This window comes from Apium graveolens, chromosome 2 (assembly GCF_009905375.1).
Source record: "Apium graveolens cultivar Ventura chromosome 2, ASM990537v1, whole genome shotgun sequence".
In the NCBI taxonomy this organism is placed as follows: Eukaryota; Viridiplantae; Streptophyta; class Magnoliopsida; order Apiales; family Apiaceae; genus Apium; species Apium graveolens.
The window spans coordinates 34,202,070-34,218,517 of record NC_133648.1 but is presented as its reverse complement, the minus strand read 5'-3'; the positions used below and the strand labels follow the sequence as shown (position 1 = coordinate 34,218,517).

The window sequence follows — 16,448 nt, the reverse complement described above, 5'->3', positions numbered from 1 at the left end:
GTTACAACTCCAAGATAGGGTAGGAAAATACATCAAGGTGGAGGAAAGCATGAGGAATATGGTGGTAAACAATGAACCCACTGTCAACAGGAAGCGGAAGACGGACCAAGTATGATGCCAAGAAAAAATATCCTCGAACTGGAAAGAACTCTTATCACCCTTCTAAAAAGAATCAACCGCCAAGGTTCACTGAATATGCAAGGCTGGACGCGCAAAGAAGCCAAATACTAATAGAAACTTAGAAAGATAAGGATTTCAGATGGCTAGATCCACTAAGGGGAGACCCCCAGAAGAGAGACAAGAACCAATTTTATAGGTTCCAAAAGGACGTTGATTATGATACCAACGTCTGCAGACAGCTCAAGGACGAGATCAAGTATCTCCCCCGAAGAGGAAATTATGGAAGATTCATCAAGGTCGATGATGGCAGAGGTCATAAAAGATATGATGACCAAGGGGTAACAACAGAGGTCGAAACCCGCAACCCAAGGGCTAGTGATCAACATGATCTTCGGAGGGCCAACGGCCGCTGGGACAACAAAGAACTCTCGAAAGGCTTATTCCAAATAAGTGATGAGTATAGTCGGAGATGTACCCAAGCGTGTTAAGGCTGAGATGACACTTAAATTCGGCGACCCCGACCTTGACGATTTAAAATTCCTTCAGGATGATCCCCTAGTTATCACCCCGATAATTGGGAATTGTCTTGTCAAATGGGTCCTGGTTGACACCGCAGCTTCCGTAGACATTCTGTTCTATGACACATTTCTGAGGATGGGGTACACGGACTCCCAGCTGACCCCCTCTGATGCACCCATTTACGGGTTTAACGAAGTTGAATGTCAAGTAAAAGAAGCAATCCGACTCTACATGACTATTGGAGAAGAGGCCAGAGAGGCCACAAAAATGCTAAACTTCCAGATTATCAAGACAGCCTCTATCTACAACGTAATCATGGGGAGAATATGGATATACGTGTTCAAGGCTGTGCCATCAACCTACCATATGGTACTCAAGTTCCCAACCAGAAACGGCATCGTAGAGGATAAAGGAGATTAGAAAATGGCCCAAAGTTGCTATGTAGCAGCGCTTAAGCTTGACAGAACTGAGGGCAGGTTCTCCCAATAGAAGACATGGATGTCCGAGAGAATGATGAGTGACGAGAGAAGCCAGCTGAGGACTTGGTCCCAATTCCCTTAGACCCATTAGACCTTGATAAGGTCACCTATATTGGAGCATCCTTGTGAAAACCCCTGACGGACCAATTGAAAAAGTTCCTACAAAAGAATAATGATGTGTTTGTTTGGACAACGGTCGACATGCCTGAGATCGACCCTAACCTAACAACTCACAAGCTGGACATCGATTCAATTCGAAAAGTCATGCGGCAGAAGAAAAGAACATATGCACCAGATAGGTTGGAAGCCATTAAGCAGGAGGTTAAGAAGCTCCTTGAGGCTGGATTTATCGAGGAAGTACAATTCCCTAAATGGTTGGCTTACCCCGTGATGGTCAAGAAAGCCAATAAGAAGTGGAGGATGTGCATCGACTTCACCGACCTCAACGATGTATGCCTTAAGGACTGCTACCATCTAACAAGGATTGACACCCTGATCGGTTGGGCACGAGATGCTAAGCTTCATGGATGGCTTCAACGATTACAATCATATTAAGATGCACAAGGATAACACCCGCAAGGTATCTTTCATTACTGACTTGGCATCTTTTGCTATCTTATTATGGCTTTTGGGTTAAAGGATGCATGAGCTACCTATCAAAGATTGGTGAATAAGATATTCACTAATCTAATCAGAAAAACCATGGAGGTCTATGTCGATGATATGTTGGTCAAAAGCCTAGCCAAGGCCGCTCATATTGATCACCTCGGAGAGGCATTCAGAGTGTTGAGGCACCACAAGATGATGTTGAACCTTGCCAAGTGGGCCTTCGGCATTGGGTCTAGAAGATTTTTGGGTCACATGGTCTCGAAAAGAGGAATAGAGGCAAACCCCAACAAAATAATTGTCAACTGTAAAATGTATGTTTCATAATACAAATAAAAAATAATAATTTTTGGTCAATAATAAAATAAAGTATGGGCTTTTTTTAAATATTAATATATATAATATTTTTTTGCGAAAGTACCTTTTCTTAACCTTTTTTTTGTAAAAATACTATTTCTTTTGAATATATTTTAATTTTAAAGATATCTTGGATCACTAAATTTTTACTTTCAGAAATTTTAATTTTTTTACCAAATAACATTACTCGTACAGTTCAGATTAATTACTGCTTCAGAAATTTTAATCATTCAAAAAAAGTTGTTCAAACTTAACAAATGAGCCCTTAGCCTTTCATATGGTTATCTTAATTACTAGCAACATTTGGCTCTTCATTTTCCATGTAACATCCATTCTACTAGCCTATATAAGGCTTTCTTGTAGTTTGTTTATAATATTGAATAATGAGATGATCTATTTCCTTATCATCTAGATCTCTCTCATCTCTCTTATCTATGCTATTATATTAAAGACGAAATATTTAAAGTTTGGTTGTTGGTTGCTGGTCGTTCTATTATATTTAAAATAAGACACTTAATATTATATTTAAAACAAGACACCTAAAATTACTCGTCTATCAATTCTGTTGTATTTAAAATTGGACACTTATATTATGACACTTAATATTATATTTAAAACAAGACATCTAAAATTAATCGCCTATCAATTCTATTATATTTGAAATAGGATATTTATATTATATTCCTATATGTAATATTATATTAAAGACATAATATTGAAATTTTAGTTGTCGGTCATTGTTGACCTTTAGATTTATTCTTAAAAATTAGTATTATTTAAGAGGTATAAGGTTTGAATCCTGCCGGCAACATATTAAAATTATAAAAAAATAGTATTTTTTAAGAGGTATAATCAAAATTAGAATTTAAAATATATAATGATAAAAACAACTGTGTGTCGCACAGATTATATACTGGTATATATTATATATAATACTTGGAAATCTCTTTTCAATTTCTATTTTTTGTCTTTACATTCCATTACCATATACTGTGATTTCGATGTCTTAAATATCAAAATACTATCATAATCATGAGCTAATTCTGATTCTACCATCCACAAATATTTATTTTCTGAATTCGTTACTTGTTCGTTTCAACAAACCTTACCATTTTGGAAATGTCTCAGAATTTTCTACATTTTTCGTGTTTTATACCTTTTCAGATAAAATCATCTTCATAGAGTAAATTGGTATTATTTAAAACTGATCAGATTTGACTTTATCACAAAATAGCCATTTTGTACGATATTTGATTTGGGATATTGGATCAATATGTTTCTTCCTTACTTGCTTTGATAGTTGTTAGATATATTTGTGATGTCATGTCTAATAATGATTTGTGTTTAGTTTTCAGATCTTGACTAACAGGACAAATCAGGACTTAACTGGAAATCAGTACTTATACTGAAGTCAGAACTTAAGATATCAGAACTTAAGTTATCAGAACTTAAGATATCAGAAGATATTTATCAGGAGATAATATCAGGACTTAATAAGACATTTAGATAAGGAAGACGACTGATTGAAGGAAAAAAGTTTAAGGCAAACACAAGAAGAGATATGCATGGAGAAGAATTCTATGAAGAATAGATGATTTTGAGGAAAAGATAACTAATTGATATATTTTAGGATGCATACTTATATTCGATATTAATTAGAAGATTATCTTGTAACTGTGTGTCTATATAAACACAGCATAGGGTTTACACTATATGTGTTATCTTAATCAAGAATATTATTCATTGTAACCCTAGCAGATCTCGTGATATTTTGTTCATCACTGAGAGAGAACGGTTCCATTGTAATATTGTTTTATTAATAAGATTATTATGTGTTACATACTTGTGTTCTTAATTTGATTTAATTGTAGTATACACTGTATTCAACCCCCTTCTACAGTGTGTGTGACCTAACAAGTGGTATTAGAGCCTATCTGTTAACACATATACAGTAAAGATCCAAAACAATCATGTTTGAAGAAGAAAAAACTCCAACCAAGCCCATCAAAACTGAAGAAACTCCAAAGACTCAAATCCATAATCGATATGAGACTATTAGGGTTCCCATACTGAAACCTTCTGAGTATCCCATATGGAAAGTGAGGATGACTATGTTTCCGGAAGCTACAGATCCAGAATACCTTGACAGAATTAATGAAGGACTACATAAGCCAACCAAGCTCTCTGTTGTAGTTGTAGACGTGACAACAATGATTGTATTAAAGGAGAAAAGTGAATATACAGCTGAAGATATCTCATCTATTGCCAAGGATGCAAAGGTAAGGCATTTGCTGCATAGTGCCATTGATAATGTCATGTCAAACAGGGTAATTAACTGCAAGAGTGCAAAAGAGATATGGGATGCCTTGGAGACAAGATGCCAGGGAACTGATTCAATTAAGAAAAACAGGAGGACTATTCTCACTCAAGAGTATGAGCACTTTGACTCAAAACCTGATGAGTCATTAACTGGTTTATATGACAGATTTGTCAAACTCTTGAATGATCTGTCACTGGTGGATAAGGAATATGATCTTGAAGATACTAATCTTAAATTCCTTTTAGCTCTTCCTGAAAGTTGGGACTTGAAGGCAACTACTATAAGAGACAACTATGCTCTTGATGAAACTACTCTTGATGAAATTTATGGTATGCTCAAAACTCATGAACTTGAGATGGATCAAAGAAGCAAGAGACATGGGAGAAAGTCAAGAACAGTTGCTCTTAAGGCTGAGGAGGAATCCCCCAAAGTGGCCGTCTCAAAGAAAGGCAAAGGAAAGGCTCTCATCACAAAGTCTGATACTGAGTCATCAAGTTCTGATAGTGATGAGGATTCAAAAACTGAAAGTCTATCTGAGATGGATGCTGATGAAGAGATGATGAAATTGTGTGCTCTTATGGTGAAGGGTATCACAAAGATAACCTACAGGAAATTCAGAAGGGGAAAGAAATTTTCCAGGAAAAGTGGAAGTTCTGATAAGAAGGGATTCAGAAAATCTGAAGGCAAAGCCGGAAAGTCTGACGGAGGAGATTACTCAAATGTTAAATGCTACAATTGTGGTAAGAAATGCCACATATCTCCTGATTGCAAGAAAGGAAAAGGTGACAAAGGCAAGGCACTTATCACAAAGAAGAAAAGCTGGACAGACACTTCAGATTCTAAACATGAGGTGAACTATGCCTTGATGGCAAATGCTGATAGCAGTTCTGAAGCTGCTGAGTTAAAGGTACCTCAAACAACTTATGCTTTTCATACTGATTGTATTACTTAGTTGAGATCTTATCTTAAAATCATATTCATTAGCTATAGAGATCAGACTTTAACATGTGATAGGTTAACTTCTGAAAATCTGGCTTTTAAGAAAATGAATGACTATTTAGAAAAGGAGTTAGTTATGTTCCATCAAACTCAGAAAGAAAGAGATGATGCTTTTTATGTTAGAGATGAAGTGTTAAAATTGAATCAATCTCTAAAAACTGAGTTAGAAAAGGAAAGAGAGATTATCAGGACTTGGACTAACTCTGGCAGAACAACTCAGATTACAAAGTAGTGGAAACTGGAAATAGGGCTTAGGTTATGGAGATGATAAAAGTGAAAAATGAACTGAACAAATTAAGCCAATTATTCTTAAACAGACTACTAAGCCAAAGGTAAATCCTGTTAAATTTGTAGCTAAATCTGTAAAGTCTGATTATGAAAAAATGAAAGATATTGATACAGAAGTTAAGGCAGAGTCAACTTCTGACAAATTAAAACAGAATAAACCAGCTGAAGTTAACATAGGCTTAATGACAAAGAAGCAGCTTAAGTACAAGCTGAAAGAGATTAAGGATGTAAACAAGATAAAGCCACCTAGGAAAAATAGGAATGGAAAGGAAGGTGTGAACAAAAGCAATAATTATAAGTCTGTTCCTAATGCTCCTAGAAAGAAATGCTATAACTGTGGAAATTCTAACCATCTGGCTTCTTTTTGCAGGAAGAATAAGAATATAAACTCCTTACCTTCTAAGTCAGGAGTTAAGAGTCAGTCTGTTAGGTTTAAGCCATAAAATCCTTGTTTTCATTGTGGTAGTGTATGGCATTCCATTTATACTTGTAAGGAATATCATAGTTTGTACTATGATTATTATCAAATAAAACCTTCTTTAAAGAAAGTTAGCATTGTTCCTTCTAGTGTAAGTTCTGATGCAAAGTCTGATACTGTAAATTCTGATAAGAAAAATGTTAACATAAACTCTGATGTTAAATCCGCTGCAAATGTTAACAAACTTAATAAGGCCAAAGGATCCAAGCAAGTATGGGTCCTTAAAACTAATCATTAGTGGTCTTTGTGATTGCAGGGCAACAGGAAAAACATCCTAGTACTGGACAGTGGATGTTCAGGACATATGACTGGAAATAAAGCCCAGATATCAGACTTTGTGGAGAAAGCTGGCCCAGGAGTTTCTTATGGAGATGGCAACATGGGAAAAACTCTGGGATATGGCAATATCAATCTTGGGAATGTCATCATTGAAAAAGTAGCTCTAGTCTCAGGACTTAAACACAATCTGCTGAGTGTTAGTCAAATCTGTGACAGAGGTTATCATGTGGATTTCTTTGAAGAACATTGTGAAATTGTAAGCAAATCTACAGGCAAAGTTATTCTAAAGGGATACAGGCATGGTAACATTTATGAAGCCAAGCTTTCAACAAGTTCTGATGGTTCTGCAATCTGTCTGTTATGTAGAGCATCAATTGAAGAAAGCTGGGATTGGCACAAGAAACTCTCTCATTTAAATTTTAACAATATAAATGAACTAGTCAAGAAAGATATTGTGAGAGGACTGCCAAAATCAGTATTTTCTCCTGATGGCCTTTGTGATTCATGTCAAAAGGCAAAACAAAGAAAATCTTCATTCAAGAGCAAGACCGAATCTTCAATTCTTGAGCCTTATCACTTACTACATGTTGATCTATTTGGTCCAGTAAATTTCATGTCTATTGCAAAGAAGAAATATGATATGGTTATAGTAGATGAGTTTACCAGATATACATGGGTGTATTTCTTGCACACAAAAAGTCAAACTGCATCTATCTTAATTGATCATGTCAAACAACTGGATAAATTTGTCAAAGACTCTGTGAAAATTATAAGAAGTGATAATGGCACTGAGTTCAAGAATATGGTTATGGAAGAGTTCTGCAAAGACCATAGAATAAAGCAGGAATTCCCTGCTCCTGGAACTCCACAACAAAATGGAGTTGTTGAAAGAAAGAATAGAACTCTTATTGAAGCTGCACGAACTATGCTTGATAAAGCAAAGTTACCAACTTACTTTTGGGCTGAAGCTGTGTAGACTGCTTGTTTTACTCCAAATGCAACACTTATCAACAAGCATGGAAAGACACCATATGAGATGGTGAAGAAAAAGAAGCCAAATCTGAAGTACTTTTATGTATTTGGATGCAAATGTTTTGTTCTTAAGACTCACCCTGAACAGCTATCCAAATTTGATCTTAAAGTTGATGAAGGATTTTTTGTTGGATATCCACTTTCCACAAAAGCCTTCAGAATCTATCTTTTCTTTTCTTTTTTAGCTCGATAATTTAAGAACAAGGGTTGTCATGGAATCTATCAATGTCTCTTTTGATGATAAGAAGATTACTGGACTTGAAGATTTCAATGATCATGATCAGCTGAGATTTGAGAATGAAGCTTTAAATTTTGATTCTGTAAATTCTGATATTCTAAATCATGATACTACAAACTCTGATGGGTTAAACTCTGATGTTATTGAAACTGTGGTGACTACGCCAAAGGAAAATGCACCTGAGCAGGGGGAGCATATTGAAGATCCAACCACATCTCAAGAAGCATCAGAACCTAGAACAGGCTCTTTAAGTTTTGATTCATCAAGTTCTAATGGGCCAAGTTCTGATAATTCTGGAAACTCAACTTCTGATTCATCAAGTTCTGATGAGCCAAGTTCTGATAATTCTGGAAACTCAAATTCTGAAGGATCCAACTTAGAGAGTATAATTTCAGGGGGAGCATCAGAAAATGTTGATGGAGACAGCATGAATCATGGGGGAGCGTCCAGTTCTAGAGATAACCTTCCATCTGTAAGGAAGTGGACTAAAGCACATACACCTGACTTGATTATTGGAGATCCTGAAGCAGGTATTAGAACTAGAACATCAACATCAAATGAATATCTCTATCATTCTTTTCTTTCTCAGGCTGAACCAAAGAAAGTGGAAGAAACTCTTCAAGATGCTGATTGGGTGCAAGCAATACAGGAAGAGTTAAATGAATTTGAAAGAAATAAAGTCTGGACCCTAGTGCCAAGACCAAAGAACAGATCGGTTGTTGGTACAAAATGGGTGTTCAGAAACAAAACTGATAGTGATGGCATAATTACAAGGAATAAAGCAAGGCTGGTTACAAAATGATATTCTCAACATGAGGGAATTGATTATGATGAAACATTTGCACCAGTTGCTAGATTGGAAGCCATAAGAATATTTTTGGCTTATGCTACTCACAAAAAGTTTACAGTCTTTCAAATGGATGTAAAAAGTGCTTTTTCTTAATGGAGAATTGGAAGAAGAAGTATATGTTGAACAACCTACAGGTTTTGTAGATTCAAAGTTTCCTCATCATGTCTATAGACTTGATAAAGCACTTTATGGCCTTAAGCAAGCTCCAAGAGCATGGTATGAGATATTAGCTCAGTTTCTTCTGGAAAGTGGATTTAACAGAGGGATAATTGACAAAACTTTATTTTATCTCAACCATGGAAATGACTTACTTTTGGTACAGATATATGTTAATGAAATTATTTTTGGTTCTACAAATGACAGACTTTGTAAAAGGTTTTCCAAGCTAATGCGGTCAAGATATCAAATGAGTATGATGGGATAACTTAGCTATTTTCTGGGACTTCAAGTCAAGCAGAATGAAGAAGGAACTTTTATTTGTCAATCTAAGTACACCAAAAATTTGTTGAAGAAATTTGGAATGCAAGACTGTTCAAGTGCATCCACTCCTATGGCCACTGCAATAAAATTGGATAAGGATACTGGTACATCATTAAATATTACTGATTACAGAGGTATGATTGGCTCATTACTCTATCTAACTACAAGTAGACCTGATATCATGTATGCTACCTGTCTTTGTGCAAGATTTCAAGCAGATCCAAGAGAACCTCACTTAACAGCTGTGAAAAGAATTTTCAAGTACCTTAAGGGTACAACTGATCTAGGATTGTGGTATCCTAGGGAATCAGACTTTAAGCTAATAGGTTACTCAGATGCAGATTTTGCAGGGTGCAAAATTGACAGGAAAAGCACAAGTGGAAGCTGCCAATTTCTTGGAGGCAGATTAATTTCTTGGTTTAGCAAGAAATAAAAGTCAATTTCCACATCAACTATAGAGGCAGAGTACATTGCTGTAGGAAGCTATTGTGCACAGATTCTTTGGATGAAGAATCAGTTACTGGATTATGGGTTAGAATTTTTAAAAATCCCTATTTACTGTGATAATCAAAGTGTTATTGCTATGACATGTAATCCAGTTCAACACTCAATGACAAAGCACATCAGCATTAGGTACCATTTCATAAGGGAACATGTGATGGAAGGTACAGTGGAATTGCATTTTATTCCAACAGATCAACAACTAGCAGATATCTTCACAAAACCACTGTGTAAAGCTACTTTTACAAGATTGGTAAATGAACTTGGAATGGTTTCAGGTTCTTTCTCTAAATCTGTTTAGTTTATGTTCTGATACATCAGACTATATGATCAGTATTAACAAATATTACTTTTTTGTGTAATCTGTGCTTAAATTGAAATTTACCTAAGTGTTGATTGTTGTCTGATGTGGATTTCTAAACTTTGATAGTGATATGAATGTTTCTGTGACTATTCAATCCAATGAGGATACATGTGCTAGATACTGACCTAGTAGTCTTTAATATAATAAAGATCCCATGTTTGAAGTAATTGTTTATGTGAAAATCTTTTAACACAAGCAAATTCTGATATTGAGCTTGGTTAGGTTTACTTTGTGTATCTTATTACTAAGTCAAAAACTAGAATGCTGCTTCTTATCTGTTAAGTTCTGATGTTTGTAAATTTTATGGGTGTACTAAGTGCTGATAAGCCTCACTTATCAAAAGAAAAAGAAAAGAAAATAAATAAATATCAGGTACTCATTTGAGATCTAGAGAAAAATGTATGTGGAAGGGAAGACCCAAGTGCATTGCTGGTATTAAGTAATATGCATTAGAAAAGCAAAATAATATTTTCTTGGTGACTTTTCACATTCTCTGATTACTGGAGAAATACTCTGATAATAACATAAATTCTGATAAGCAGTCGTGACTCACTTACACTAAGAAGCCACTGTAAAAAGGAATTTCAAAAGATGCATAAAATGAGCACAAAACAGTTGAGGTGGATTCATGGATGACCTCATTCTGTAGTAGACTTCAGACTAATGACAGATTTTGAGCAAAGTTCTTAGTTATGCCTTATTTCTAGGATGTACTTAAGTGAATCAGACTTTACTCTTTGTCTGATATTTAGCTTCAAAGCACACACTTACACTCCATATGAATGATGAAAATTACCGTGGTGATCAATGTTATTTTGAATGAACAGTTTAAGTGTTAGTTGCATAAATTCTAAGGACGAGTTCTGATGAAAGTCCTGATGATTAAGTTCTGTTGTAACCATATCAGTATTTGTGTGAAGAATTACAGAAATAAACATTCACTTTTTGAGTAAAGGAACCATATTCTGATGACTTTTAAATTCTGATAATAATCAAGTTCTGATGCTTACGTGGTAGTATTTATTTACTTGATTTATTTTTGGTCAATACTTCAATGGTTATATTTTATCAGAATATTGGTTTAAGTGAGATAAAGACAATAATAATTATTTGTTTAGTGGGATCAGTTTTTTTTTAAAAACTCCACGTGTATAGTAATCATTACTTATTTTCCGTGCCCATTAACTACTGTCTTAACTGTTGCATGGCTAACAGGTGTATAGTCTGTTCCACTTCTCAATAACTGCTGTCAAGTGGAGCGTGTATAAGTAAAAGAGAGAAAAGATTTTAAATCTTTTATCTACTTTTGCACTCTATACTCTCTCTTTTTTTTCTTATCTTCTCACATTCTCTGACGGTTTTCTATACATACATTTTATTAAACACCTTTCAGGCACTCTTCTTTCTCACTTATTTTTCAATGGCACCCAAGGATATAATCTTTAATGGAGCAAATTTCGTCCCCAACAACTATGCTGCCATTCTCACTAAGAGTGAAGCTCCTTCAGAACTTCATTTTATTCAGGATTTCTTATCTCATAGTGAAATTTGGTTCGCATTGACACAACCATCCAGTATATCTAGAACTCAAGTTCTGACATTCTGGCGTACTGGACATTATGATGATGGTGGTAAGCATGGGACTCCAAGCATCGTATTTACATTAAATGAGGTTGAGTATGTTGTTACTCCGGGAGCAGTTCGAAAAGCTCTACACCTACCTGAATCCTGTCAATTCAGTTCTGCTGTGGAGGAGCCCTTACTACAGCAAATGATGGCTAATCTTGGATATGAAAAGAGTTTGGCTAAGATGGGTCAACTCAAACGCCCATATATTCGAAGGGAATGGAGCTTCTTCTTCGATTGCATCACGAAGACGTTTGCCAAAAAATGCTCAAATTTTGATGCCATTCCCATTCTGACACAACAAATTGGGTATGCACTCCTAAACCAGTCTCATTTTGATTATGCAAAGATTGTGTTATGTTTTATAGGAGATAGAATGAAAGAGGACAGGAATGCAGTTTACTTTACTAGGTCTGTCAGTTAATTTATAATTATTGTACATCAGATGAACCACAACTAGCAGGTGAAATCATAGAACCTTTTAGGTTAGTAAAAAGGGCTTTTACTGATCTTTTATCTACTGACAACAAGAAGGAAGTTTTGAGACCCCTTAGAATTCCTTTATCAGTAAAGTAAGCCCTTGTAAATGCTGATGCTGCTACCTATTCATTGCTATATCCGGATGTCCAACCCACCAACACACAACATCCATCAGAACCTACCACCATCCAAACACAGCAACCACAAACATCAGCACATACCAATCAACCATCAGCACCTACAGGGAAGCCTTCTTCTTCTAGAGCAAAGAGGACTAAGATAGTACCTCAGTCACAGCAGAAAAGAAGGAGGATGATTCTGAGAGATGAATATGAAGATGAGGCACATGTTCAAACATCAGAACCTGTTGCTGAAGCAGCTGAGGAAGTGTCACCTCAGAAAATAAAGGAAACTGGGAGTTCTAGGCCCCTCAAAAGGCTTAGAAAGATAAATTCTGATGACAAAGCTCCCACAGTTTCTCCACCCTTGAAGAGATGGAAGAAACAAAGAGCTAACAGGGACATAGCTGAGTCAGATTCAGAGGATGTAGAAGCAGCAGCTAAGGAAGGGGATCAAGAATCTCTGATCCCAAAGGAGCCAATTATGATTGAATCCCTTCCATCTACACAACCAAAATTTGCTTAATCCACTGAATCTACACCTCCTTTGTCTCCTATCATTGAACAAGTACATGCTGATAATCAAGGTATAAGTGCTGAAATAGATATTAACAACTTGAATGTGCCTGAGGTTCTGTACTTAGAAGCTCCAACCATTCTTCAACATACTCCACCAACAACACCAATTTTAGATGCTGATTTCAATGCAGATATTCCAACAACACCTCTTCTAAATCTAGATGATGAAGATAAGATATTAGAGGAAGCTGATTCTGCAGGCTCTGTAAGTTCTGATGCTGCAAATGTTGATAATACTGGTGAAGCTGCTACAAATCTATATGCTGATGCAGCTGGTCCTTCAGGACATGCACCTCAACAAGTTCTAGGCAAAGCTGATTTAATCAAGAACTTTGTTAGAGAGGATGCATCAGTACCTTGGAGTGAAAATCCAAGAGGAAAAGAATGGATCAAGGAGTGGAATAAAGTTGATTTTGTTCCTACTGCAAATATTCTTGCTGAGCACCTGGCTAAAGCTGATGAGATGCTGGTGAATGATGACTTCAAAGCACAGCTTAGAGTTACTGCATTGAGTACAAGGCACCTTCAAGGTCAACACTCAATAACTCAAGCCAAGGTGAACAAAATTCAAGAAACACTGATTCAGCAAGACATGAATATCAAATTGGAAAGAACAGGTTTTTTAAGCCAGCCTTTGACCGCATTGGGTATATAGAAAAGACTCAAGAAAAGCAGCAAGCTCAAATATCTGATATTTTAAAGAATCAAGCTGCTCAACAAGATCAACTCAATGAAATCCAAAACTCTGTGGAATTACTTGTCTCTCTCCTTCTATCAGATGATGCCAAAAAGGGGGAGAAAGTGATTAAGTCCAAATGCAAAATTGATCAACCACTAAAGGGTAAGGATGATGATAATGAAGAACAGGGAAACTCTGAAAGGGGTAGAGGTCATGGTCAAGGAAAAGGCTCTTCATCTAGGAAAGTAGGAACTTCTACACATAGATCAAGCTCTGATGCTGATAAAAGAATAAGTTCTTATAAGCAAGTTCTGACTAAGCCTGATGTTCTGATACATGGTGAAAGTCAAGAATCACAGAAGTTTATGCAGACACTGAAGTTCAAGGGGAAGGAAACAATAGTCTACTATTAAGACCCCAAGTTACAAAAGCTGGATGAAGAAATTTCAAAAAGACTATTTCTCAAAGACAATCCAGGAATGGACTTTGAAAGTCTGAAGAAAGAAGAAGCCAGACTTAAAGCAGAAAATGTCAAATCCAAGTCTAAAGCTTCTATTACTGCAAAGAAACCTCCAAAGCTTAAGGGCATTGTGATTAAAGAGAAAACAAACTCTGAGGCAATCAAATTTGAATCCAAAGCCAAATCACAAGTAGAGGTAGATCCAAGGTTCAAGGGCAAAGATAAAGTTGATGAACCTGTAAAGATATATATGCAAATCATGGATCTGGAAGCAAAATCTGATGAAGATACTAGTCTGATTTTGAAGAAGAAGAATATTCAAACAACCTCTGACAGAGCTCATGTTGTTCAAGATCAGGACTTAGTAAATTCTGATATTACAATGAAGCAAGCAACCTCTGTCAGAGTTCAAGTTGGCTTGATATCAGAAGATAAAGAAAAGGAAACCTCTGACATTGCTCATGTTAAACCTTCAAAATTCTACTACCTGGGTTTACTAAAGCTCAACAATCTACTCAACCTTTGAAGACTACATCAAGTGGTTTTGAAGCAAGAGTTATTCGAGGAAAGGAAGCTAGAGATAAATCAGGATTGGGTAGTTCTAAAGAAAAGAGAGTAAATAATACTACCTCTGATCTAACCTCTTTGAGTGAACCAGGAGTAGGAACAACTCCTGAAAGATTGAATCAACTGGAGTCTGTACAAATGGTCTACCACTCTGTGTTAAAAGACGATATCATGCTATACTTCATGACAGATGGGAGGGTATTCCAGATAAGAAAGGATGCTATTCGTTTGAATTACTTTGAAGAATTGCAACATGTGCTATTTCTACTTCAAGTGAAGAACAGATCAACAGATAGTGCTGCCAGATACATAAGGTCTGATATTGAAAGACAGAAGAAACTTTACTCTATAAAGTCTGACAAGCCATACTATCCTAAGTACAGAGCTCACAATGGAGAACTAGTTGAGATGAAGCCTAATACTGCTAAAATCACCACATTTCTTGGTATTAAGGGTCTTGAATTCAATCTAGAGTCTGATAAAGCCTATGTCATCAGACTGGATCAGGAGATAAGGAAAGCAAAAATAAATGATCTCAGGGCTGCTATCTTTCAGACAGGGGAAGATACAGTTGAACTTAAAGATGCAAAAAGGAGGATGCAGAATGAACTTGAATATGCTGAGAGGAGTTTATTAAAGAACTATCTCAGAACAACTCCTGACATTAGAGAGATCACACACTGAAGCCAAGTCAAGAACTACAGCTGATAAATTTTGAAGGATATACAGGTTAAAGCTGATATCAGACTTTAAGGATGGTAAAAGCTCTAGAGACAGTGAGTTGTATTTATTTAATCAAATTCTCATATGTATTTGTACTTAATGTTTTTGACATAATCAAATATCTATTAAACTTGTATATTATGCTAATTTACAAGTTGGGGGAGATTGTTAGATATATTTGTGATGTCATGTCTAATAATGATTTGTGTTTAGTTTTCAGATCTTGACTAACAGGACAAATTAGGACTTAACTGAAAATCAGTACTTATATTGAAGTCAGAACTTAAGATATCAGAACTTAAGTTATCAGAACTTAAGATATCAGAAGATATTTATCAGGAGATAATATCATGACTTAAGAAGACATTCAGATAAGGAAGACGGCTGATTGAAGAAAAGAAGTTTAAGGCAAACACAAGAAGAGATATGAATGGGGAAGAATTCTATGAAGAATAGAAGACTTTGAGGAAAAGATAACTAATTGATATATTTTAGGATGCAGACGTATATTCGATATCAATTAGAAGATTATCTTGTAACTGTGTGTCTATATAAACACAACATAGGGTTTACACTATATGTGTTATCTTAATCGAGAATATTATTCATTGTAACCCTAACAACTCTAGTGATATTTTGTTCATCACTGAGAGAGACCGGTTCCATTGTAATACTGTTTTATTAATAAGATTATTTTGTGTTACATACTTGTGTTCTTAATTCGATTTGATTGTAGTATACACTGTATTCAACCCCCTTATACAGTGTGTGTGACCTAACAATAGTTCCCACCTTCCTTGATTTAATATACTAGGAAACTATATTATTATTTTTTTGGATTGGGGTGAGCAAAATTATAAAGGTGGAAATGGGTGCAACGTGCTAGACGCTATATATATATTAGATTGAATTCAATATACCACTAGATTGAATTCAATGTACCATACACATACTCAAGTTCGTATAACTAGCACATAAAATGCTAGTATATACACAATACGTCGATAATTGATATTGGACATTAGGCTTTTATAAAACCCCCTAATATTTATTGCTTGTTGTCTTCTATTACATTCTTTTTCTACATGGCTAATATAGTATTTTACAAACATCACATAATAATACTTTTTGAGTTTACATTTTCATGCGTGTGTGTGATCCCCATGTATTGTCAATATTGTGTTATATTGTCATTCGTTTTTAAATATTAATGCATATTTGTTTTCTTTGCATATTTTAAATATTGACTGAATGTGCTTATTATGATTGATTAATTATATTACGTTTATTATAGTAATATAAAAA

The 16,448-nt window shown here is 35.4% G+C and overlaps 1 protein-coding gene across 1 annotated transcript; it reads left to right on the top strand.

Moving 5' to 3' along the window:
- Positions 1-573: 573 nt before the first annotated feature.
- Positions 574-1,059, top strand: LOC141687944 (uncharacterized). Its single transcript, XM_074492865.1, has one exon. It carries the CDS (start codon positions 574-576, stop codon positions 1,057-1,059), a length of 486 nt encoding a protein of 161 aa, XP_074348966.1.
- The last annotated feature ends 15,389 nt before the right edge of the window (positions 1,060-16,448 follow it).